Here is a 24,639-nt window from a genome sequence, read left to right on the forward strand (position 1 = left end):
AGGGAGAGACATGGCTGATGTGGAGTCCCCGGTCCCTTTGCTGTGTGTGAGAAGCAGAGGGTGGTGGCAGGAACAGGAGCAGCAAGACCAAGATAAGAGATAAGGTGGATAGGACTAGGCCAGGGTGTGGCCTTACAAATGGGAGGAGACACATTCTAGATAAATTTAAAGACAAACTAACAGAATTTATTAGGTAATTGATTATGGGCATGAAAAAAAGAGGAGTCAAGGACAACACCAAAGCTTTCAACTCATTTAATCCCAAGGCAACCCCACAAGGTGTGATCATTCTTTTGTTACAGATGAAGAAACAGAGGCTCAGCGAGGGCTAGGGACTCCACATCCCACTGGAAGTGGCAGAGCTGAGATTTAACCGGGTTTCTGTCTGGCTCCCGTGCCAGGCCTTTGCTCTCTGTGGACCCCATCGCCCGGGCACGCTCACAGCCTCACTCAGTACACACAGAACATGCCAGGCCTGACCAGCTCTGATTCATGGCTGTCTGCCCCGGCATTGCCCGGCATCTGGCATGTGGCAGCCTTCATTAAGGCAACAAATATTTATTAAGCATCTATCTTGTGCTGGGCTGGGCTGGTTCGAGCCCTGGACACCACCCTCCTGGGTTGACAGTCCAGTGGTGGAGACAGACCCACCCCCAGACAGTGCTGGCCCAGAAAGGGCGGGTTGAAGTGGGGGTGTCCAGGGTCCTAACCCAGCCTGAGAAGGGCCTGGGAGAGGTTGAGGGAGGTGAAAGACCCAGGAATGAACAAGATGGTCTGGGTCTCCACCCTCACAGACCCCCAGCCCAGCAGGGCAGATTGACAATGAATGGTTAACAAATCAATAAAAGAACTGTAGCAAGCCAAGAGCTAGAATTGACGTACACAGGGTGGGACAGAGACTGGGTGTGGTTATGTTAACTGGGTTGTCAGGGAAGGCTGTGATCCGAGGCCTCAGACGGTGCCAGCCTGGGATGAGCTGGGGAGAGGGCCCTCAGAGAGCAAAGATCCAGTGCACAGGCCCCACGGCAGAAGCAGCTTGGTGTGTTCAAGATAAACTGATGAACGAAGTAGAAACAGAGGCATGGATTCATGGAACGGGCTGACAGCTGTCACAGGGCAGGGGTGAGGGGTGGGGTGGGGGTGGGGGAGACTGGGTGAAAAAAAGGTGAAGGGATTAGCTAAAGAACATAATTATAGCCCACAGACACAGGCAACAGTGAGGTCATGGCTAGAGGAAAGGGGGGCTGGGCTGGGTGGAGGTGGGCAAAGTGTGTGTGTGGGGGATGGGGACATCTGTAATAGTGTCAACAATACAAATAAAAGTTTTTAAAAAAAGAAACTGCCAGGAGCCAGTGTGTTTTGGGCTGGATGGGGGGGGGGGGAGGGGCGGTGGGTGGGAATAAGATGTGAGGAGGCTGACAGAGTCAGTGCAATGGAAGGACAGATGTGAGGTTGGCCTGCAGAAGTGGAAGTCACGGATACCTTCGGGAGAGCTGGAGTCAGAGCATGTTCATCAACCGGCTCAGAGCCCTGCCGTGACTCCCTCTCACTCAGGATGTGTCCCACAAGGGCCCGCAAGTCCGCCCCCTCACTCACTACCCCCACCTCCCCCTCATTCTCTCTGCTCCAGACACTGGCTTCCCCGCTGATCCTCTGACAGGGCAGGCACGTTTGTGGCGCAGGGCCTTTGCACCAGCTGCTTCTCTGCCTGGAACACTGCCCATTGTGGCCCCTGCCTCATACTCCCTCCCCTAGTCTCCACCCCTCTTCCCTGCTTTTTCTGAGCCCTTATCACGAAATAGTGACACCATTATATATTTTACTTATTTATTAGGTTTGCCATCTTTCACCGGGTAGAATGTCACTAGGGCAGAGACCTCTGTCCTGTTCATGGCTGTCTCCCCAGGACTGAGAACAGAGCCTGGCACATGGTAGGTGCTCAATAAATAATGGTCGAATAAAAGAAAGGAAGAAGGGAAACAGGGGAAGGAGGAAAAGGGGAGGGAAACAGCAGGTCAATGAGCACCTAAGGCTTGTCAGCCACCCCAGCTGGAAGGCAGGAGTGGTAACCCTTCTCCACTTCCAGGATAAGCCATTGCCAGGCTGGGGAACTGTGACACAAAAAGACAGTCATTAGCATTTTCTGGCTATGGGTGCGCTGAGGGCAGGCCTAGGGGTGGGGTGGGGGGGCAAGTCACCATTGCCACCTGCTGGAGAGTGGTGCCTGATGGCCGTGCCCACCTTTCAGACTTGGGGCTGGCCATGCCTCTCGCCCCCACCCCCTCTCCCGCACAGGCAGGAGAGGCGTGCCCTAGCGGGCATCCCCAGCAGAAGTGCAGAGTCCAAGGAGCCACAGCCGTGAGCCTCTTTATTCCGGAGGCCCTGCGGGCACCGCCCAGTCGGTGCTATGCAGAGGGGGCAGGGCTGTGCCACCCACCTGTGCGTCCGTGTCTGTCTGTGTCCGCAACTGCCTTTCGAACACAGCCGCTGGGGACCCCCACCTCTCCAGGAGGGGAGAGCTGCCCAGCCCCCTCAGGGCCGCATTCATCCACATGGGCCCTCAGGAAGGCAGAGGAGTCAAGGCCTGCCCTGACTCCCCAGCCGGGCATGGGTGGTGTCCGGTTACATAGGCCACAAGGCTCAGAGTCGCCCGTTCCTAGAGGTACATCATCCGGTGGAGCAGGGGTCTCACCACCCATACATCATCCACAATCTTTCCATCCTGCAAGAACAAAAAAGATGACATAAGGACTGAAGGCCTAGAACAGCGATGGCGAACCTTTTGAGCTCGGCGTGTCAGCATTTTGAAAAACCCTAACTTAACTCTGGTGCCGTGTCACATATAGAAATTTTTTGATATTTGCAACCATAGTAAAACAAAGACTTATATTTTTGATATTTATTTTATGTATTTAAATGCCATTTAACAAAGAAAAATCAACCAAAAAAATGAGTTCGCGTGTCACCTCTGACACACGTGTCACCTCTGACACGCGTGTCATAGGTTCACCATGACTGGCCTAGACTCTGGAGCCAGGTAGCCTGGGTTCACATGCCAGCTTTGCCTCCGATGTGCTGTGTGCCCTTGGGCAATTTGCTAGATCTCTCTGAGCCTCCATTTTCCTTATCTGCAAGATGGTAATAAGAGCATCTACCTTGTAGACGTGGTGGGAATGAGATGAGATTTGGAAAGGGCTGTGTAATGCAGGCTATTGCTGTTAGAGCACAAACCTGGAGTCAGACAAACCTCGCTTTAGTCCCAGCACAGCCACTCTGTGTGGCCTTATGCACGTGACCTGGCTCTGAGCCAAACTTCCACGTTCCATAAACTAGGGAGGACAGAAAAAAGTAATACGCAGAACAGCCTGCCCTGGCATATGTGCCACTCAGTAAATGGTAGTTACGTGTAATAAAAAGAGCACGGTCTTTGGGGTCAGATGCCAGTTCTGCCACCCTCCGGCTGGGTGAAAATTCCTTCTCTCTCTGAGCTCAGTTCTCTCATCTGAAAAATGGAAAGAAAATCCTCCCCATGGGATTGTTGTGACTAAAGTGCTACTAAATATACAGTGTCTAGCCCAGCACCTGGTACAGAATAGGTGCTCAACAAATCATAGTGATTATCATTATTTTAAAATTATAATAACAAAAATAAAGAAACGTGGGCATGATCATTTGGGTCCATCTAACTCTAACCTGAAGCCACCTGGACCACACGCACATGGTATTGGCTTCCCTTACCCACCTCTCAGCACCTATCTTTTTCTTTCCCCTGCTTCATGTTGACGAGTAGCTATAGAATTTACCATGTTTTAAAAGCTGTTTTAAGTACTTTATATATAATAAGTCACTTAACCCCATATCATCCTGTGAGGTAGAAACTATTAAACATCTCCATTTGGCAGATGTGAAAACTGTGGCTCAAAGTTAAGTTCCTTGAGGTCATCTAGCTGGTAGGTAGCAGAGGCAAGATCTGAACCCAAGATTCCTGGCTCTCGAGTTCTCAGCTGCGCCTGGCGACTCAGGATGGTGACTCGGGCACCCCTCACTGACCTGGTCATCGGACACCTGCTGGATGTGGACGTGGGTCCCGTTGAGGATGTGTAGCCGCGTGTACCCGTACTCCTTCACCCGCACAGCGCTCCAAGGCCGCGGGAAGAGGGTGAAGCGGGTCAGCCGCTCCTCACAGCCCTGCCAGGGACAATTGTTCAGACCGGGGCGGCCGGGCAGGCGGGACCCGCAGAGGCGCAGAAACAGCCTGCCAGGCCAGGACCCTGCCGCCCCCAAGGGAGAAAAAGTCAGTTAAAACTTGACGTCAATAATGCTCACAAGTGCGTGTTTGACCCAGCCAGGCATCCTGGCCCTGTCTTCTGGAAAGCGCATGGCCGTGTGACACTGTCCACTGCAGCGTTTTCTGTAAAAGCCCCGAGCTGGAAGCCACCCAAGTGCCCATCAGTGGGGTCAGTGAAGTAAATTATAGCACAACCATTACAAAGCAGGGTGATATAGAAAGGGGCCAGGATGTATCATTAAAGGGAAAATGCGATTGCAAAGCAGAAGAAATTGGAGGGTCTCAACCCTCACTGAACAGTAGACACTCCAAGATTTCTTTTTAAAATTACCAAAAAGGGAGTGCTCGTTCTTACAGGAGAATATGCCAGGTGAGTGAGGGAGCTCAAAAAAATTACCATTTGCAGCCATCATTATAATAACTGACTGAAGCAAGAATTATCACTAGATGGTAAAACTAACTAGTGGTGAAAGTTTGAGGTTTAACATGATATTTGCATAGCCTCAAAGTATCTCTCCAGGAGACACTTGTGAATTAAAAAGAGGGGGGAAGAGGACTGTGGTGGAGAGGCCAGCAGACACCACCTTAACGAAGTGATCAGCGTGAACACCATCAGTAATGAGACCGTTCCCTACCACATCTACAAGATGGGAAACTGAGGCTTAAAGGGGTTAAAGAGATACCACGTGCCTCCTAGGAGGATGTCCTGAGAACGCGGTATCAATTTTGTGTATTCTTATCAAAAAGGGATTAACTTCCATCTACCTGAGCAAACATCAAACGAACCCAGATCGAGGTCTGTTCTACAAAATGATTTTGCTATACTCTTCAAAATTTTCAAGGTCGTGATAAATGAAGACAGAGTAGGGAAATGTTTCTGATGAAAGGAAGCTAAAGAGACAAGACACCGAAATAGAACATGTGATTTTAGACTAGATTCTGGGCCAGAAAAATTCTTTGCTTTGATTTAAAGGACAGGAATGGGACGAATGGCTAAACCTGAATAAGCTCTGTGGATCAGGCAGTAATAGCATTTTATCAAGGTTAACTACTTGAATTTGATTATCACACTGTAATGATAAGAGATAAGATAATGTCCTCGTTTTTTAGGAAAGACAGACAGAGAGGGACAGGGGCATAATTTCTGAAACGTATTCTTCACTGGGTCTGAAATTAATAAAATGTATATATGTGCATATATACACATGTATACATAGAGAGAGATTAAAACAAGTATGGTTAAATGTTCACATTGGGAAATCTTGGTCAAGGGGATATGGAAAGTCTTGGTATTATTTTTTGCAACTTTCCTATACATGTGAAATCATTTCAAAATTCTAATTTAGAGAAAAACTAATCTGTGCTAATAAAGATCAGAATAGCGATCACCTATGGGCCTGAGGAGCCTCTGGTGATGATTGTGCTCTGTTTCCTGCTCCTGGAGTGACTACTCAGGTGTGCATCACCAGGGCCCATCCTTAGAAGGTTCTAGTGTTTGGTTTGGGGTAGGGCCCAGTCATCGGAGTTTTAAAACCTCTCAGGTATTCTAACAGGCACCAAGGTTGAGAACTGCAAAAGTATGAAGCGTGATCCAAGTTGTTTTTAAAAAGTGGGTGATATAGCCCTAGCCAGTTTGGCTCAGTGTATAGAGTGTTGGCCTGAGGACTGGAAGGTCCCAGGTTCAATTCTGGCCAAGGGCACATGCCCTGGTTGTGAGCTCGATCCCCAGTAGGGGGCGTTCAGGAGGCAGCCGATCAATGATTCTCTCTCATCATTGATGTTTCTGTCTCTCTCTCTCCCTCTCCCTTCCTCTCTGAAATCAATAAAGAAATATATATTTTTTAAAAAGTGGGTGATGTAGTAACACATTTCTATGTAGACAATTACTTGTACATGCAGAGAACATTCTAAATGCTAGCAAAAGAGGGAACAACTGAGAGTGGGAGTAAGAAGGGGTGTAGATGGCTGGTGTTCACCTCCTGACCTCTGTACTGTTTGAATTTTTATCACCAGAGGCTCGTACTAATTTGTAAGAATCAGCTTTTAAAATGAGCTTCTCAGTGTTCCTGTACACTGGGCACCTGCTCTCAGGAGTGTTGTTAAAAATCTCATTTTCACCATGAAAAAATGATAATAAAATAAATAAAATGAGCCTCTCTCCTTGCAGAAGTGACTGATTCCAAGGTGGGGGCAGGGGAACCACAAGATGATCCTGAGCACCTTATAGTGCCAAAGAGTAAGGAAGTGCTCCCGTCGAAAGGACAGGGGACTGACCTGAAGAGTTCCCAGTGGCCAGAGCTGGAGCAACCTGAGCAGCAAAGAGTCAATAGCATTGGATCATAGCGCGCAGAATAAAATAATTACCCATGAGTCCACTTCGGTATAAATCAATAGCTAACTAACCAAATAAGTGAGGCAGAGGGACAGTGCTTCCTCACAAGAGGATTATAATAAGTCTAGGAGGAAGGAGGGAACTGGAAGATCCCAGGAGAACACCACAGTGTTAATTGTTGCAGGCAAGACCCACTGACAGTCAAAAATTTGTGCATATATACACATGTATACATGAAAGTTTGAGGAGAAACACGACATTTTCATGGTCTAAAAGGATCTCCCCCAAGATGTTTATTAATTTAAAAGGGAGATATAATAACTCTGTGGTGGGGAACCCAGCAGCTACTTTCTTAAGCTGGTGATTCAGAGAAACCCCTCCAGGGTGGAGACACACGGACATCCCAAACTCCCTGGTCTGATGCGCTGAGAGGACATGACAGCACCTCTGTGATCATCTTGCCCAAAATGCATACCTGAATCTCAGCATGAGAGAAATGTTACATAAACCCAAAATGAGGGCATTCTGCAAAACACGGGGGTCTGCAAATATGTGAATGATGAAAGAAAAGGAAAGACTGAGGGACTGTGACAGACTGGAGGAGACTAAGAAGACACAATAACTACATACAATGTGGGATTCTAGAACAGAAATAGGCCATTAGTGACAAAGGGGTGGAATGTGAATGAAGTCTGGAGTTCAATTACAATCCTATATAATAAAAGCCTGATATGCTAAGTGTCCAACCATTTGTTCAACCGTTCGACCAGTTGCTATGACGTGCACTGACCACCAGGGGGCAGACGCTCCAACTGGTAGGTTAGCTTGCTGCTGGGGTCCGGCCAATCGGGAGTGGGCGAGAAGGGCCAGACACACCCTGGAGCCCTCCTTCCGTCCCTCCCGGCCAGCCAGTCTCCTGTGGTCCCTCCCTGGCCTCTAAAATATTTCTTCTGATTAATTTCCTTTCAATGTGCACGAATCCGTGCACCAGCCCTCTAGTAATAATAATAATAAGCCCTCTGCCTGTGGATCCATCCAGTCGACCTGGGCAAGTGCCCAACCCCTGTCACCTATTGAACTTGTGACTGTCAATGAGTATTTGACAGTCTGAGCCTCTGTTTTCACATCTGTACAGTGAGCATGTTGCTAGGCTGAGCTAGTGATAGTGACTGTATGAAGCATGCAGCACCCCAGCTGGTACAAGTTCAACCCTCCCTAAATAGCAACAGGAGAGAAGCCAGAGGCACCCTTTGCCGCCCTGCTCACAGCAGATCCTGTGATGATGTGGACAGGGCCTCGAGGGTTGGTGTAGGGCATCTCTCGGCTGCCGTTAAATACCTGGAGAAGGGGACAAGGAAGAGGGGTGATTCATTCCAGACCAGACCAGAGGGTCTCAGGAGGGTCCATGGACAGCAGCCCTCAGCCCTCCCTGAACCTCACCTGGTAGTTGTAAACTGGCCACAGTCGTTCGTACGAGTGCTCATGAGCCCACAGCTGCAGGTCGACCCCTGAGACAGAGCAAGTGGGGGTCAGGTCCCTGCGTCCAGGTTGAGGGTGGGACCGGGGCCAGGGAGCACTTCCCGGTCCCCGAGTCACTTACCGTATTTGTAGAAAAGATCCTCTAATCCAAATAACTTGCCGAAGAGGCCTTTTCGAACCTGGGCAGGAGGAGCAAAGAGTGAGGGATGATCCGGGCAGATCCCCTCCTGGCTCTCAGCACCCTGCCCAGGGAGGGGTCCTCACCTTGCTTTCATGCCACGTACAGTCGTCCACATCTGCATTGGAACAGTACATGGGCCGGTGACCCATGGTGATGATCCACGGCCGGGCTGCCCGGTCCTTATTGGCTTTCTAGAGAGAAGGGCCAGCGTGAGAAGTGGGAGTAGGAGGCGAGGGGAGGCAGGTCCAAGAGGTGACAGGGACCTCCACCCAGTTACCTGGAGGTCTCTCTCCAGCCAGTGAAACTGTCTCTCTACCAGGTGGCGGCCGTAGTGGAGGTAGAAATATACTTCGGTGGAGAAGGAGATGATGTGCGCAGGGCCCAGATCCCAGCTGAGGGGCCAAAAGGCAGGGATCAGAGATAGGGTCTGTGCTACATCTCCCATCCTTCAGGGCAGCAAGGTCAGTCCCCCAGTGCTCCCCCCCGCCCCCCCCCCCCCCGATCCCCCAGGTTACCTGTACCACAGGCCCTCATTGTTTCCGGGCATGCTGAAGCGAGCCTTGTAGTTAGAGAAGTTGCTGGATAAAACGAAGTAAAAGGATGCGGGGAGGGTCTGGGTGCCCCATCCACCCACCTCCTGAGGACCCTGAGGTCCCTGAGGTCAAGTCTGGCTCCCAGACCATCCCTCCTCTCCTCTCACTACCACAAAGGAGCTGCGGTATGAGGGACTAAGGTGAAACACTAAAGAGGACCTGTCTGTTCTCATCGGCCAGGCCCATGCCCACCCGAGGCCCCTGGCCCTTACTAGCGTTCCTCATGATTCCCAGGGCATGTCATGTACGGGAGGCTGGCAGCCACAGGCTCGATGAGACGCATGAACTCGTCGCCGACACGAGCGTTGTCCTGATCCATGTTGTAGGCAAAGTCTCCTGGGGAGGGGCAGCGGGCGAGGGGAGAGTGAGGACCCAGAACTAGCTCTGCTTTCTCCAGACGGAGAGACTGGTTGCTCAGGTGTGGGCTGGGCATCCTCTGGCCTCTGAGCCATCCCAGCTCTCTGACCCCTGCCTCCCACCCACCCATGGGTGCACTTGAAGTGTTTCCTGAACCTCTGGCCCCTGAGACCCCACGGGACCAAACTAGTCTCCTGTGCTCTGATCATAGCGGCCTCGTCTCTGCCGGCCTCCTGTGCCCTCCCTGAGACTGACATAGTCTGTACTGGGTTTACACCAGGCACAGTCCCAAAGCCTGTACATGCTTGATCATTAGAATCTTCAAAACACTCTCTGAGGTGGGTGTTATCATCCCATTTCAGGAGGAGAAACTGAGGCCCGGAGAGGTTAAGCACTCGCCCAAGGTCACACAGCCGGTTAGTGATGATCCGGGAATCGCACCGAGGGGTCCACTTCGAGTCCGTGGCCTCGAACCACACCAGCCCAGGCTTCACCCCCCATCTGGCTCTGTCCCTCAAGTCACAGCAGCAATGCTAATAACTAACACTGACGTGCCGGGCAATGCCAACTTATTTAGTCATCACAACAGTCCCCTGAATTCTGAACACGTCTTAGTCCAGTAATAATAACACAGGAGAAAACCATGCAGTAGCTCTAAGGTGGGAGCTGGATTTTAACCGGGGAAGTCCGGCATTACAGACACCATCTCCATGGCCAGCCTCATCCCCAGTCCCCTCAGAACCACACTGGCCCTTGCCCCAGCCCCCTCTGCAGCCCTGGCGTTGCCTCCCACCCAAGTTTTCCACTCCCCCACCCCACCCCCGCCCCATACCTCCAGGCACACCCTTGCCAATGCCTCACCCACATGGAGAACAGCATCGTACATGCCCTGCTGAGTGTCCCTGCGCAGCCGGGGTAGGGCCCTCGGGTTGTCAGCCCCCAGGTCCCCAAATACAGCCAGAAGGGGGCTCCAGTGGGGCCCATTCTTTAGGGCCCTGAAGCGGAACCGCCGGCTCCAGCCCTGAGGACTGCCACAGCGGTAAACTGGGGGGAAGGGGAAGGTCACAGTCAGCGGGGGGCCTCCGTGTGTCTCCTCCGCCCCCACCCATCTTCGGTTGGTAGAGGGAGGCGGCAGGGGGGTTGGATGAGTCTGACCCATGCCCCTTCTGTCCATCTCACCCCAGGTCCCCAACACCCTCCATTTTTATCCCAGTGTCTCAGACACGCAGAGGAGTTACCAGCCCAGCCTGAGCCACCTGCCAGTGGCAGCTTCCAATCCATATCCCACTCCTCTTCCCATTCCCTCCTCAACACCCGGGCCGGGACCCCTCTCACCATACTGGACCCCCGGCAGCAGCCCCTGCAGCGTGACGCGGTGTATGTAGAGCTTCCGCCGGAGATAACCCCCATCCACAAAGGGGCTGACGGTGCCCTGGGCCCGGAGGGGCAGGGGCCCTGATAACTGCAGCCCGAACTGGACTTCAGACTGGGTTGGGACCCATGTGGTCCAGGTTACAGTCATGGAGCCCGGCTCACCTGGGCAGAAAGGAATAGAGAGGGGCTGGGCAGTGAGGCCTGGCAGGGCAGGGAGAGACGTGCAGAGAGAGTGAGGGCAATAATTAACAGCTCCTGAAGACTCCGTAGTTAAGGACAGAGGCTGTGGAGCTTCCCAAGTTCAATCCCAGCTCTGCCATTTCCAAGCTGTGCTTTCCTTGGGCAAGTCACTGCCTCGCTGTGCCTCAGTTTCCTTATCTGTCAAATGGAATAATAAAGTACCTATTCTATAGGGTTGTTATGAGGCATAGATTAATAAATATAAGTAAAGTATTTGAAACAGTGCCTGGCATGGTTAGGGTTATATGAGTGAATGGATATTATTATTATTAATATTATTATTTACTATGTGCAGGCCTTATGCCAAACGTTTTACATACATAATATCATTTAGGGGTTACAAACTCAGATGTCTGGAGGCCAGCTAGGTAATATAAATGGGGAAAAGGGCCAGCTATAAGGAGCAAGACAGTATGGCGCTGCGGGGGCGGGTGGTGGCAAACTGCAGACTCTGCCCAGTCGAAAAGGAGCAGCCATCACTCAGCTCTGGGGACACCTGCCATGCAAGAAGCAGGCCCAGTGCCACCAAATCTGTCAGTTTCTAGAGTAAATTTTTATATTGTGGTTTTTATGTCCCGAGTATATATAGATAGATACACAAATCCAGACTTTTAAGTGATTGTTCCGAATTCTTAAACATTAGCAACCAAATCAAGGTTTTAAAAATATCATGAGGTATAGTGTAATGTTGCGTATTCACCTCCCATCTGGTTCCCGATTCCCTCATGTCACAACAGCAATGATAATAACTTTACCCGCACCATGAAAATGCACACGCACAAGGTTACTGGTTGCCACACTGTGTGCAATCACCATATACCAGAAACAACTGAAAGGCCCGTATGTAGGAGGGTGACTGAGTAAACCCTACAACATGTGTACAGTGGAGCACTACGCAGTGTCAAAAAGAAAGAGGACAAGCTCTGGGAGCTCTAGGACATGGAATGACGTCCGGGACATACAGATAAATTTAAAAAGCAAAGTATACAAGAGTATAGTTAGCTACTCTTCCTGGACGAGGATATAAGACAATACACAAAGATATGCTCATTTGTACAAAGAAAATACAGGGAGGATATACTAGAAACTAACGAGATGGATTACTTACCTGGGGTGGTTGGGAAAGTAAGGGGTAGGGGAAAGGAGAAATGGGGAAGTAGGAATGAGGAGGGAGGATGCCGCTCTGAGTCTATCTTTTTTGCATAAAAATTCTGAATTCTAAAAGCTATAGTCATGTTTCATATCTCCTTCATACACCCTAAAAGTAAACTAACAAAATTACCCAGGATGTAGGGAGAAGCTAGTATGGAACATAAACACTAACAAATGGGCGTAACTATATTTAAAAATGAATAAAGTAACCACACTGAAGGGTTGGGGAAGAAAAGTAACTGTGGAAAATAGGTCTTGACTGGGCACTGTAAGATGACAGAGAAAAAGGACTGCATATAAGTGCCATCATTCAATAAGTGTTCTCACAGGGATACTGGCAAACAATTCTGAATCGACTTTATGTCTATACTAGAGGCCCAGTGCACAAAATTTGTGCACGGGGGGTGGGGGTCGGTCCCTTAGCCCAGCCTGCACCCTCTCCAATCCAGGACCCTTCAGGGGATGTCCAATTGGGCCTAAACCGGCAGTCGGACATCCCTCTCACAATCTGGGACCCCTGGCTCCTAACTGCTCACCTATCTGCTGGCCTGATCGCCCCTAACTGCTGCCGCCCTGCTGTGTGGGTCCTGGGTGTGGGTATCCGGCTCCCTCCTCCCTCCTGTCAGAGTCTGGGGCACGCCACAGGACCCAGAGTCAAGTCCCCGCCCACCCGCGTGTGCCTCGAAATCGAGCGAGACCCAGGTCTGGCTGGCCTCACCCCCTTGGGCAAGACCCAGACCTAGCCAGCCCCACTCCCTTCAAGCCCTGCAGGTGCATCACGTCCCCCAGCCGGTGCTGGGCAGGGACGCAGCCTCCTGCTGATCAGTCGTTACGGCGTGAGGGTGTGATGACCATTTGCATATTAGCCTTTTATTATTATAGAGTAGCACTGAACAAGTAAGTGTATGTAGATAGTGGGAACTATGGTTCTCAATGTTGGAGAAAGAAGTTACAAACAAAGAAAGAAGGAAAAATACAGCTTTGATGTTGGACTGAAATCAGAGGTATCAGTATGATCCCATGGCATTTAACACACTGTACGCGGGAAACGTGTTTACACGTTTTACGTATTTATATGTTCTACCAGTGTATTAGAGCACGGGACACGTATTAATACATTTTTTATAGACTAGCGGTAGAATGCGGGTAACGTATAAATACGTAAACTAAAGTTATCGTAATTTTACTGAACGTTGCCATTTGTGCAAAAAATTAGCAAAAATAGCCCACGCTACCTGTTAGCGTGCAATAAAAACTACCCGCAAACAATGTGTTAATATATACACAGATAAGTAGGGCAGGAAGATGGCAGTATAGGTAAACACCGGGAAATTGCTGCCTCCCACAACAACTTCAAAAATACAACGAAAAGACAAAACGGACATCATCCAGAACTACAGGAAGGCTGGCTGAGTGGAAATTCTACAACTAGAAGGAAAGAGAAAAGCACACTGAGAGCCAGAGGAGCTGCGGAAGTAAAGTGCAGAGGTACAGAGGCTCGCGCGCTTGTGGAAAGGGGCTGTCACCTGAGGACACGGCTGTCTTTTTGAATCAGGAGGGAGTCACAAGCTCCCGACTGCTCTGAACTCCGGTTCCGGGAAGTCTCTGGGGACCCAGGACTCATATGGGGAGAAACTGGACTGTCTGGCAGCAGGCAGAACTCTGAACTTGAGGGCGGCTTTCCCTCAGAGGTGCTTGCAGCAATTATCAGGACACTGGGACGTGCGGCCCCTTAAGGCAGGGCTGAGGACCAGCCATAGCTGCTTGCTCTGCCCTTTGATTCCCTGAGACCCCACCCCACCCAGGCTGTGGCAGAGAATTTTGCATATGAATGCCCTGGCCCTTTGCAACCTGAAAATTATCTAACAAATTGCAGCTAGGCCAGACAGACCCAGAACTTCCAAGGCCCAAGGCCCAAGGCCCCACAGCAGCTTGCATTGCTTCACAGCTGGGCCTCATCAGGGCACCTCCAAACTCCAAAAATGGAAGGGGAATCTGCAGTTCTCTTCGTAGCTCCTGCTGGGTAACCTCAGGCAGAGGCTAAATTAGCACCTCCTTAGATCCAAGAGCCAGTGTACCCAGTGGTCAGAGGGGGACCATCCAGATTACAACTGCTCAGATCCATAAGGGACACACTCAGGGGGCAGACTCAGTGAGCACCAAAGCCCCACTGAAGCAAGTCTTGCCCCAGAAGAGTGTCTTCAGCACAGAAGTTCTCCCACTGCAGACACAGCTGATTCTCACTGCCAATTGGCCTGGAGGTCAATTCCTCCCAGTGATCCTACAACAATCAAGGCATAACTACAACAAGACTGTGCACAAAGCCCACAAGGGGGTGCACCAAGAGTGTCCACCTCAGGTAACTGGGGAGGCTGAGCCACTGGGCCCTACAGGACACCTAGCACACAAAAACCACTCTACCAACACAGGGAAGCATAAAAAATGCGGAGACAAAGAAACAGGTCACAAATGACAGAAATGGAGGAAAGCAAACGACTGGATATAGAGTTCAAGGCCACGTTTATGAGGTTTTTCAAGAATTTTATGGAAATGGCCGATAAATTTAGTGAGACCCTGGAGGATATGAAAAAAGACCAACTAGAAATTAAGCATACACTGACTGAAATAAAGAATAATATACAGAGATCCAACAGCAGACAAGAGGATCCCAAGAATCAAGTCAAAGATTTGAAATACGAAGAAGCAAAAAACACCCAAGAGGAAAAGCAAAAAGAAAAAAGTATCCAAAAATATGAAGATAGTGTAAGGAGCCTCTGGGACAACTTCAAGCGTACCAACATCAGAATTATAGGGGTACCAGAAGAAGAGAGAGGGCAAGATATTGAAAACCTATTTGAAGAAATAATGACAGAAAACTTCCTCTACCTGGTGAAAGAAATAGACTTACAAGTCCAGGAAGCGTAGAGAACCCCAAACAAAAGGAACCCAAAAAGGACCACACAAAGACACATCATAATTAAAATGCCAAGAGCAAAAGACAAAGAGAGAATCTTAAAAGCAGCAAGAGAAAGACAGTCAGTTACCTACAAGGGAGTATCCACACGACTGTCAGCTGATTTCTCAACAGAACCCATGCAGACCAGAAGAGAGTGGCAAGAAATATTCAAAGTGATGAATACCAAGAACCTATAACCAAGATTACTTTATCCAGCAAAGCTATCATTCAGAACTGAAGGTCAGATAAAGAGCTTCACAGATAAGGAAAAGCTAAAGGAGTTCATCACCACCAAACCAGCATTATATGAAATGCTGAAAGGTATTCTTTAAGAAGAGGAAGAAGAAAAAGGAACTCTTACCATTTGCCACAGCATGGATGGAACTGGAGAGCAGATAAATACCACATGATCTCACTCATTTGTGGAATATAATGAACAACATAAACTGATGAACAAGGACTGATCTAGAGATGGAGAGGCATTGATTGGACTGTCGGGCCTTGGAGGGAAGGTAGGGGAGGGTGGGGGTAAGGGGGAAAGAACTTATATGCAAGCATATGGGTCTAACCAATGGACACGGACAATGGGGGGTGGTGAGGGCATGAGCGGGGGGGGTAGGGGGTAACGTGGGGATAAGGACACATATGTAATATCTTAATCAATAAAAAATATATTAAAATATATATATATATATATACACAGATAGACACAGAAGTGTAGACGTGGCACGTGCTAATAAACATTCCTACACGTATGGCCTAGTTCATTTGTGAGGACCTAGAAACAATCACACCTCAGTGGCAATGAGCACACCTAGTGTTAAGAACTTGATTTCTAATTACCCATTCTCCAATGGAAGGAATCAGGGCTCTTTGGAGAAGTTGTTGATTACAGAGATGGGCAGGAAATATACAGGATGAGCCTGGAATAATTTGAGGTGCCAGACAGTGAGGAAGTGCTCAAAAATAAAGGGGCTTTGTGAACAGAATACAAAAGCTGCCCTGGCCAGCATTGCTCAGTGTCAGAGCATTGGTCCGAGCACCAAAGGATCACAGGTTCGATTCCCGATCAAGGGCACATACCTGGGTTGCAGGTTCGATCCCTAGCCCAGTTGGGGCATGTTCAGGAAGCAACCAATCGATGTGTCTCTCTCACACCAATGTTTATCTCTCTCTTCACCACCCTCCCTTCCACCCTCTTTTCCCCACCCTCCCTTCCACCCTCTCTAAAATTCAATGGAAAAAATAGCCATGAATGAGGATTAACAAAAATAAAAAATAAAAATAAAAGGACACAGAAGCCATTCTGAAGGAATTGCAAAAGACCAAATCAGGGACAATTTGAGCCACAAAATAAATAATGATAGTACAGAATTTTAAGCCAGGAATAAAATAAGTATCCATGAGTCTATACTGATATAAAGAAATAATTGAATAAGTAAATTAATGGAGGAGGGAAGGACAGCCTTTCTTTAGAATAAAATTTCAATTAGATGAAAAGAGAGAATTAGAAGATTACAAAATCACAATTAGGTGAACATCATGCTAATAATTGCTGCAGACAAGATTCACCAATGGATACTAATATTAGTGGACAAGTTTAAAAAGAAATATGATTTTTGTAGTCTCAAGGAATCTTCCCCAAGATATTTATTAACAACAAAGTAAAGAATAAAAACTTTACAATAGAGAAACCCAAGAACTAAGCAATGACAGTCAGCATCACCAGTAATAGCAATAAGCCATGTCGGCATCATGCATTAGGAAGGACACAACATCACATCTTTGTCATTTGCCAGAAAAACACATAACTTAGCTCCAATCATGAGAAAATATCAGACGAACACAAAGTGAGGGATGTCCTACAAAATACCTGCTCAGTACTCAAAAATGTCAAAATAATGGAAGGTAAGGAAAGACTGAGAAACTGGAGATTGGAGGATACTAAGTAGACACAACAACTAAATGTTAAATAACTAAATCAGTGGAAAACTGGTGAAGTCCGAACAAAATCTGTAGTTTAGTTAATAGCGTTGCACCAATGTGACTGGTATTAATAATAGTGCCAACCTGGCCAGCATGTCTCAGTGATTGAGCATTGACCTATGAACCAGGAAGTCACAGTTCAATTCCCAGTCAGGACACATGCCCAGGTTGTGGGCCGGATCCCCAGTGTGGGGGATGCAGGAGGCAGCCGATCAATGATTTTCTCTCATCATTGATGTTTCTATCTCTTTCTCTCTCTCCCTTCATCTCTGAAATCAATAAAAAAAATTTTTTTTTTAAAAAGTGCCATGGTTAGGTAAGATGTTAACATTAGGAGAGATTGGGTAGAAGGATATAGAAACTCTATAATATTTTTGCAAATTTTCTGTTAAGTCTAAAATTAGTACAAAATATAATGTCTTAAAACAAATACCATGGCTCTTGAGTTGCTTAGGTTCAAATTCTAGAATGTGTGACCTAGGGTCAGACTCTTCATCTCCACGAGCCTGTTTACTCTTCTGTATAATGGGAATAACAATAGTACCAATAGCTTAAGGCCCAGAATGAGGTCAGTTGAGTGATCCTTCTGAAGCACTTAGTCAGAGTATATTTCCTACTATCCTTTTGTGGGCCAAAGGACAGCTGTGATCTCTGTATTTTCCTAGCAGCTCCCTGAGATGGATTTTATTGTTGTTCCTTTTGTCTCAGAGGTCTCTGGGCAAAGTGCCTTGTCTAAGGTCACTGGGTCAACAAATGCCAAAGCTAGTTCATTCACGCAGTTTCAGATTCCACATTGCAACTAATCTTTAAGAAACTATCTTCCTTAAAAGTGTCAAGGACACAGAAAACAAGGAACATTTGAGAGAGTGTCCCAGATAGGAGGGGACAAGAGACATGGCAGCTAGATGCAACATGCGATCCTACAATGGACCCTGGATTAGAATAAAGACATTAGTGGAAAAGATGGTGAAATATGAAAAAAAATCCATGGTTTAGTTAGCAATGTGATACCAATGTTAAGCCCTTAGCTTGACAATGGTACCATGGACACATAAGAAATCAACATTAAGGGAAGCTGGGTGAAAGATGCACCGGAAGTACACTATCTTTGTGACTCTTCTGTAAGTCTAGAATTATTTCAAAATAATTAGCAAGGGAGGGCGGAAAAGAGGGAAGGAAGGAACACAGGAGAGTGGGTTGAGTTTTGGTACAAAAAAAAAGAATAGCCACAATTATTTGAAACTCCTTTTAAAATCCTCTTCTCTGTTTCAACCACATATCTGCATGAGACCAAATTTTCTTCATATATATCTTCCAAAGCAGCATATTATCGAAACAGACTTAAGCAGAAGCAGATGTGAGGATCAAGCTGTCTCCAGACATTAAAGTGACTTAAACAAATGTAACTCAATGGCACTCTTTTCACTAGATTTCTTTTCTTTGTAAAATATAGTTATTATTCATGAAAAATGTCATTTACCTTAATGCAGAATGGGTTTATTACTATTCATTTAAATGACAATAAATATTTCTAAATGGTTTTGGTTTCTAATATGGCAAATGCTATGGATATAACTCACATAAACTAAAGCTCTTTGAGGTTCTCAAGAATTGTAGCTGTGCTAAGGGGTCCTGAGACAAAAACATATGAGAACCTCTGCTACACACCAAGCTTTGTATTTGTTTGTTTTTCTTTTTGCCACTTCACAGGTAACATCTCATTTATTCCTCACTATGAGATCACACTACTGTTATTCTGTTGTCCAGAGAAGTTAAGTCACTTGCCCAGGGTCACACAGCAGGTAGGTAGCAAAGTTGGGATTCAAACCCAGGAGTCTGTATGCAAAGGGTCCATGGCCCAAGACCTTACTACCCAGTGCACCACCACCTCGTGATCCAGGATCAGGAGACAGCCTTGTGGGGACACAATGAGCGGTTACACAATGAACAAGAGCAATAGCAGCCCCCTTTGGAGGGCATACTATAGGCTGGGCACCAGAATCATCTCCCACACAGCCAGATGAACCAACCCTGCTGGTGATCCCCACTTAACAGAGGCAGACAACTGAGGCTCAGGAAGGGCCAGCCACCAGCCGAGGGCCTCCCAGCCATCAGTGTGTGATTCCTGAGCCCCCAACCCAATGGGCCTCACTGGGAACTGTCCTGGGAGGGGTCACAGACTCTTACCTTGGTACGACAGGTGGACTTGCTCCGGGGCAGCATTGGGATCCTTTGGGGCCCCCTGGACTCCCAGGGAGAAAAACAGGAGCAGACAGCAGCAGGACCAGCAGGGAAGAAAGGGGCCCATAGTGGTGGTGGAGGGGGCAGAGAGGGGAAAGGGATGGGGGCCGTAGTAGATCAGATTCTGTCAGGGACAGCAGGAGGGACTGGGAGGATGAAGAATGGAGGGGGATCAGGCAATGTCACTGGGAGTGAGGCAGGATGGAAGGGAGGTCTTCCAGGGATGGTTATCCAGATGCTGGAGAGCAAACAAAAAGATGATCACTACCAAGCAGCCAACGCAATCTGAGCCTCCTGGGTGCCTAGCACTTTGCATAGATTAACTCATGGGAGCCTCGCAGCATTCCTCCGTGTGGTGGCCACTGTGATCAACAGCCCATATCACAGATTAGGAAAATGAGCAACCCAGTGATTCAGCTGCACAGCTCGGATGTGATGGAGCCCAGATTGGAACCCATGAGCCCTGGCTCTTAACCACAGCTCACTCTCAGCACAAGAGGCTTGGGAGTGAGAGGGGGCTCAAGTAGGAAGTTCCCTTTGGTAACCCCACCCCCCAGCATTCCATTCCGCTTTTAGTAACCCCAGTTTCTTCTACCTGATTTCCTACATCCCTAGCATTCCACCCTGCCCTCAGGGACCTCATCACTTTACTCCATCCTCCAGCCTTCTGTTTTGGTCTTAGTGACCTGAATGCCCCATTCCACCCCCAGATCCCTCAGAAGTCCATCCTACCTGGAGCGGCCCCGTCCCCTCTGCCATCCCCCCACCAGCACCCCATCCTGCCTTTGTGACCCCAGTCCCCACCCACCCCATCTCCACCTTATACCCACCCCCTTCTCCGCAGCCCTTCCCTGCCGGCTCCAGTTAGGTCCCAGCTCCCCAGGACCTGCCAGGGCAGGGAGCTGGGGCGGGGGCGCCCTCCGGGTCCCGGCTCACCCTCGAGGGCGCCAACTGCTTGCACGCGCGTCTCCGGCCACCAGTGCGGCTGCGGTATTTATGAGTTTGCAGGCGCGGAGGCATCCCGCCGCCCACAGCCGTCCCAGCCCCGGAAGAGCCTGTCTTCTCCGAGTGACAGGCTCCGCAGACAACTAGGGCCCCGGGTCCCACAGGTCCGGCCGGTCCTGGGCGTCCCACGCCCACCCGTCCCCCTCTCCCAGGGCGGGGCGTGAGAAGGGGGGCCCAGAAAGGTTTGGTACGCCGCCGCCGCCACCTCCAAGCGGGCCACCAGGTGAGCGCCCAGACGGGTAAGGCTGCGCTTGTCCCCCAGGCGCCCCACCCTGCAGCTGCGGAGCCCCCAGGGTACGGACCTCGACCCCCACCCCTGCCCCTGACGGATCCCTCGGTGCCCAGGTGTGCTGGCACCAGCGCCTGCGACCCGTGGACCCGTGGGATCCCCCTCCCGTTCGCAGGCTTCATCTTCCTCCCAGTTCCTCCCACTTGCCTCCCCCCACAAGCTAAGCCCACCGATTCTCCCCCAGACCACCCCCACCCCCACCCCTTGGCCGCAGAAAACACAGGCGGGACTGTGCTGCTTCTGAGCTGTGCCCTGGGCCGGTTACTCGGCTTCGATGCGTCTCGGATTCTTTTCTTTTTTAAAAAATATATTGATTTTTATTGATTTCGGAGAGAGAGGGAGAGGGAGCTAGAAACATCGATGCTGAGAGAGAATCCTTGATGGGCTGCCTCCTGCACGCCCCACACTGGGGATCCAGCCAGCAACCCGGGCATGAGCCCTGAGCCCGAATCAAACCACTGAGCCATGCTGGTCGCGTGGGTCTCGGGTTCTTTACCTGTAAAATGAAGGTGATAATGGTACGTACCCTAATGGGCTGTTGTGAGGATTAAACCAGTTGACACATGAAACTTCAGGCTGAGACTGCAGCCTGGCCCAGAGTGAGGGCTGGATAAGAATCAGCTGTTATTTCTATACTAATGCATGAACTCCAGAAATGCCCTGGTGTCTAGGAGGAAGCAAGTGAGAATTTGTAAACCTTTGTGCGCTGTTGGAAGGCTGTGGGTGGCTTGCCACAAAGAGTGCTTGAGGGTTCCTGGAGCAGCAGCAAAAGTACAAATGTACAAACAGTTTTTATAGATGTACAAGTATTTTTTAAACAAATATGGATACAGTAGTGTATGTGATTCTTTTTTTGAGTTTTTATATTTGAGTTTATTCCTCGTTTAACGATAGTTGAATTATGTGCTTCCTTTTTATTTTACTTTCAAATTACTGTTTTCATTTATTATTATTTTGTATTAGTTTCAGGTGTGCAGCAGCATAGTATATGCTTCTTTTCTCATGCCTTAAACTTCAGGTCCTAGTGGCAGGTCCCAAAACTATGGTAATTTAGAAGTTTTGATGAGTGTGTAGAAGATGTTTGAGAGTCCTGCAGTGAGTGTATGGGATTTGAAAACATGTGTTTTCTTCTCATGACAAAGCTAGAGATTGCTAATAATTCTGTGGTCTGTTCACACACACCCCAATCCCTTTCCCCTGCCCCCACACTTCCCCACCACATGGCAGAAAGGCATACTAAATTGCAATTACATCAGCAGTTCTTATTATGAAATAGTTTGATTTCATTAACCCCCTGAAAAGGGTCTTGGGGACTAACAGGGTTTCCAAATTGCATTTTGAAGACTGCCAAGTTAAAATGTAGTAAAAGCAAAGAGGTCATTGTTTTTCCCATCCAAGTTCACACAATCCCTGAATTCCATGCACCATTTAAGTTAAAAGTCCCCACTGGAATCATGGTGGGTGAGGCTTCATAGCTCACTTATAGCCCCTCCCCTACTCTCAGGACAACCATCGAATGATTTCCAGTTTCTCTTTTTAGATACCTTTGTGTTTTGAGAAATATACTTCCACTTTCCTATTTCTTATTTCACTCTTTTTTAAAAAACATGTTTTTATTGATTTCAGAGAGGGATAGATAGAAACATCAATGATGAAAGAGAAACAAGGATTGGCTGCCTCCTGCATGCCCCACACTGGGGATCAAGCCCACAACCCAGGCCTATGCCCTGACCAGGAATCGTACTGTGACCTCCTGATTCATAGGTCAATACTCAACCACTGAGCCATGCCAGCAGGGCTCTTATTTCACTCTTTAGGGTGAAGACTGTGTGGTGCTTGAGCATACCTTACTATGCCTCAGTGTGCCCGTTTGTTAAATGCACATAACAATAGTAACTACCTCAAAGGGTTGTTGTGAGGATTAAATAAGGTAGGAGCTATAAATCTCTTAGACCAGTGCTAAACAGAGCAAATATCACACACATTCCTTCCAATTATTTATTGTACCTAAGACATTAATTTGTCCAGTTTGTAAGATAAAGCTATGGTGAACCTACTTTTTAAAGTCATTTTAAAAGTATTTTTAATATATATTTTTATTGATTTCAGAGAGAAAGAGAAAGAGAGAGAGAGAGAGAGAGAGAGAGAGAGAGAGAGAGAGAGAGAACAATGATGAGAGAGAATCACTGATTGGCTGCCTCCTGCACACCCCAGTTGGGTCCCACTGGGGATCAAGCCCACAACCCAGGCATGTGCCCTTGACTGGAATCAAACCCAGACCCTTCAGTCCGCAGGCCGATGCTCTATCCACTGAGTCAAACTGGCCAGTAAGTTATTTTTACATTATTCGAATCTTTTTTATTGTGACATATGACACACATACAGAAATGTACCTGAAACATAAATGTTCCACTTAATGAATTTTGACAAAGGGAACACATTTGTGTCACCACCACCCAGATGAAGAGGCAAATTTTACCAGTTTTCCACTAGCCCCCTTCTGCCTCCTGCCAGGCACTACTTTCTCTCTCCCTATGAAGGTGCCCATTTTACTGACGTAGCTAAAAGTGTGCCTTCCTGAATACAGGGGCTTCCTTTCCTTACTTTCCACATGATGCAAACAGAATTATACAGTACGGACTCTTGTGCTTGGCTTTTTCACTCAACGTTATGATTGTGAAATTCATCTGGGCTGAGTATGGAAACGCAATTCAGTCCTTCTCTTTGCTGAGTAGTAGTCTACTGTGGAGTACACCGCAATTTCTGTCATCTGCCAGAAACGGTTGACGGGAATTTGAATTGTTTCCCTTTGTTGGCTTTTTGCTCATAACATGCTAGTACATATTTTGTTCTAGAATATTCACAACATAATGTGAATATATACACACACATTTCTCTTGGGTATGAAAGCAAGACTGGCTGGGTCATAGAGTATGTGTGTGTGTGTGTGTGTGTGTGTGTGTGTGTGTGTGTTTAGCCAATAGACCCAAAAGCTTTCCAAAGCAGTTGTAATAATTTCTTCTCCCCCCAGGGCATTTCCATTGCTCCCCATCCTTGCCAACACTTGGCCATGTTGAACGTTTTAACTTTAAACATTTTGTTGGATGTAGCTCATTGTAGTTTTAATTTGCATTTTCCTGATGAGTAATAGAATTGAACACTTTTCATTGAACACTTTTCATGGCCTTTTGGACATCCTTTTCAAAATGCTCTTGTTCAAGTGTCTTCCCCAATTTTCTATTGGGTTGTCCATTTTTCAAAAAAAATGGACTTGTTCTTTATATATTCTGGATACCAGCCATTTGTTAGTTGTACATACTATACACATCTACTCTATGGCTTGCCTTTTCACTCTACTAATGGCATTTTTTAAATTATATTTTTTGCCCTAGCCAGTTTGGCTCAGTGGATAGAGCGTCGGCCTGTAGGCCAAAGGGTCCTGGGTTCAATTCTGGTCAAGGGCATGTACCTTAGTTGCAGGCTTCTCCCCAGCCCAAGCCCTGGTCCAGGCTCATGCAGGAGACAGCTGATTTGGCTTAGTGGATAGAGCATTGACCTGCAGATTAAAGGGTCCTGGGTTCAATTCCAGTCAAAGGCATGCCCTGGTCCAGGCTCATGCAGGAAGCAACCAATCAATGTGTTTTTCTCTCATGATATTTCTCTCTGACTTTCCCTCTTTCTTCCACTCTTTCTAAAAATCAATGGAAAATTATCCTCAGGTGAGGACTAAAAAAATCTTTTTTAATTAAAAAATATATTTTTGTTGATTTCAGAGAGGAAGGAAGAGGGAGAGAGAGATAGAAAAATCAATGATGTGGCGAAAGAACCAAGATGGTGGTACAAGTAAACACCTGTACTTGCGCCTCCCACAATCACATCAAAATTACAACTAAAATACAAAATAACCATCATTCAGAACAGCCTGAAAGCTGGCTGAGTGGAAGTCCTACAACTAGAGAAGTAAAGAAAAAAGCACACTGAGACTGGTAGGAGGGGCAGAAGTTTGGAATGGGCTGGACCAACACCCACATGTGCCATTTTTTCAATCGGGAGGGAGATTATTTCTGTGGAGGCCACCCATGAGGAACAAGGGGTCCCAGTTCCACACCAGATCCCCAGCCCAGGGTTCCAAAGATGGAAAAAGAAGTTCCCATAACTTTAAGCTG

General features: G+C 47.9%; 1 protein-coding gene across 1 annotated transcript; it reads right to left on the reverse strand.

Annotated features, from left to right (window-relative positions):
- Positions 1–1,831: 1,831 nt before the first annotated feature.
- On the reverse strand, positions 1,832–20,393 carry ACP7 (acid phosphatase 7, tartrate resistant (putative)). The gene is made up of 13 exons (XM_059665522.1): positions 20,116–20,393; positions 19,126–19,417; positions 10,566–10,766; positions 10,092–10,274; positions 9,086–9,209; positions 8,796–8,858; positions 8,558–8,672; positions 8,364–8,471; positions 8,221–8,278; positions 8,061–8,128; positions 7,887–7,958; positions 4,051–4,188; positions 1,832–2,722 (listed from the first exon to the last, which is right to left on the reverse strand). The coding sequence occupies exons 2-13, from the start codon at positions 19,244–19,246 to the stop codon at positions 2,657–2,659; spliced, it is 1,317 nt and encodes a 438-aa protein (XP_059521505.1). The 5' UTR covers positions 19,247–19,417; positions 20,116–20,393; the 3' UTR covers positions 1,832–2,656.
- Between the last annotated feature and the right edge of the window lie 4,246 nt (positions 20,394–24,639).

The sequence above is a fragment of the Myotis daubentonii genome, chromosome 15 (genome assembly GCF_963259705.1).
Source record: "Myotis daubentonii chromosome 15, mMyoDau2.1, whole genome shotgun sequence".
In the NCBI taxonomy this organism is placed as follows: Eukaryota; Metazoa; Chordata; class Mammalia; order Chiroptera; family Vespertilionidae; genus Myotis; species Myotis daubentonii.

What these genes read in the sequence shown, in the direction of transcription:
- ACP7 (XM_059665522.1), bottom strand. Translation starts at nt 19,246, where the DNA reads ATGGGCCCCTTTCTTCCCTGCTGGTCCTGCTGCTGTCTGCTCCTGTTT. An exon ending in CGATGCTGTTCTCCATGTGG is followed by an intron (nt 9,210 to 10,091) that starts GTGAGGCATTGG and finishes GCCCCTCCCCAG; the next exon opens with GAGACTTTGCCTACAACATG. An exon ending in AGCAGGTGTCCGATGACCAG is followed by an intron (nt 2,723 to 4,050) that starts GTCAGTGAGGGG and finishes TTGTTCTTGCAG; the next exon opens with GATGGAAAGATTGTGGATGA.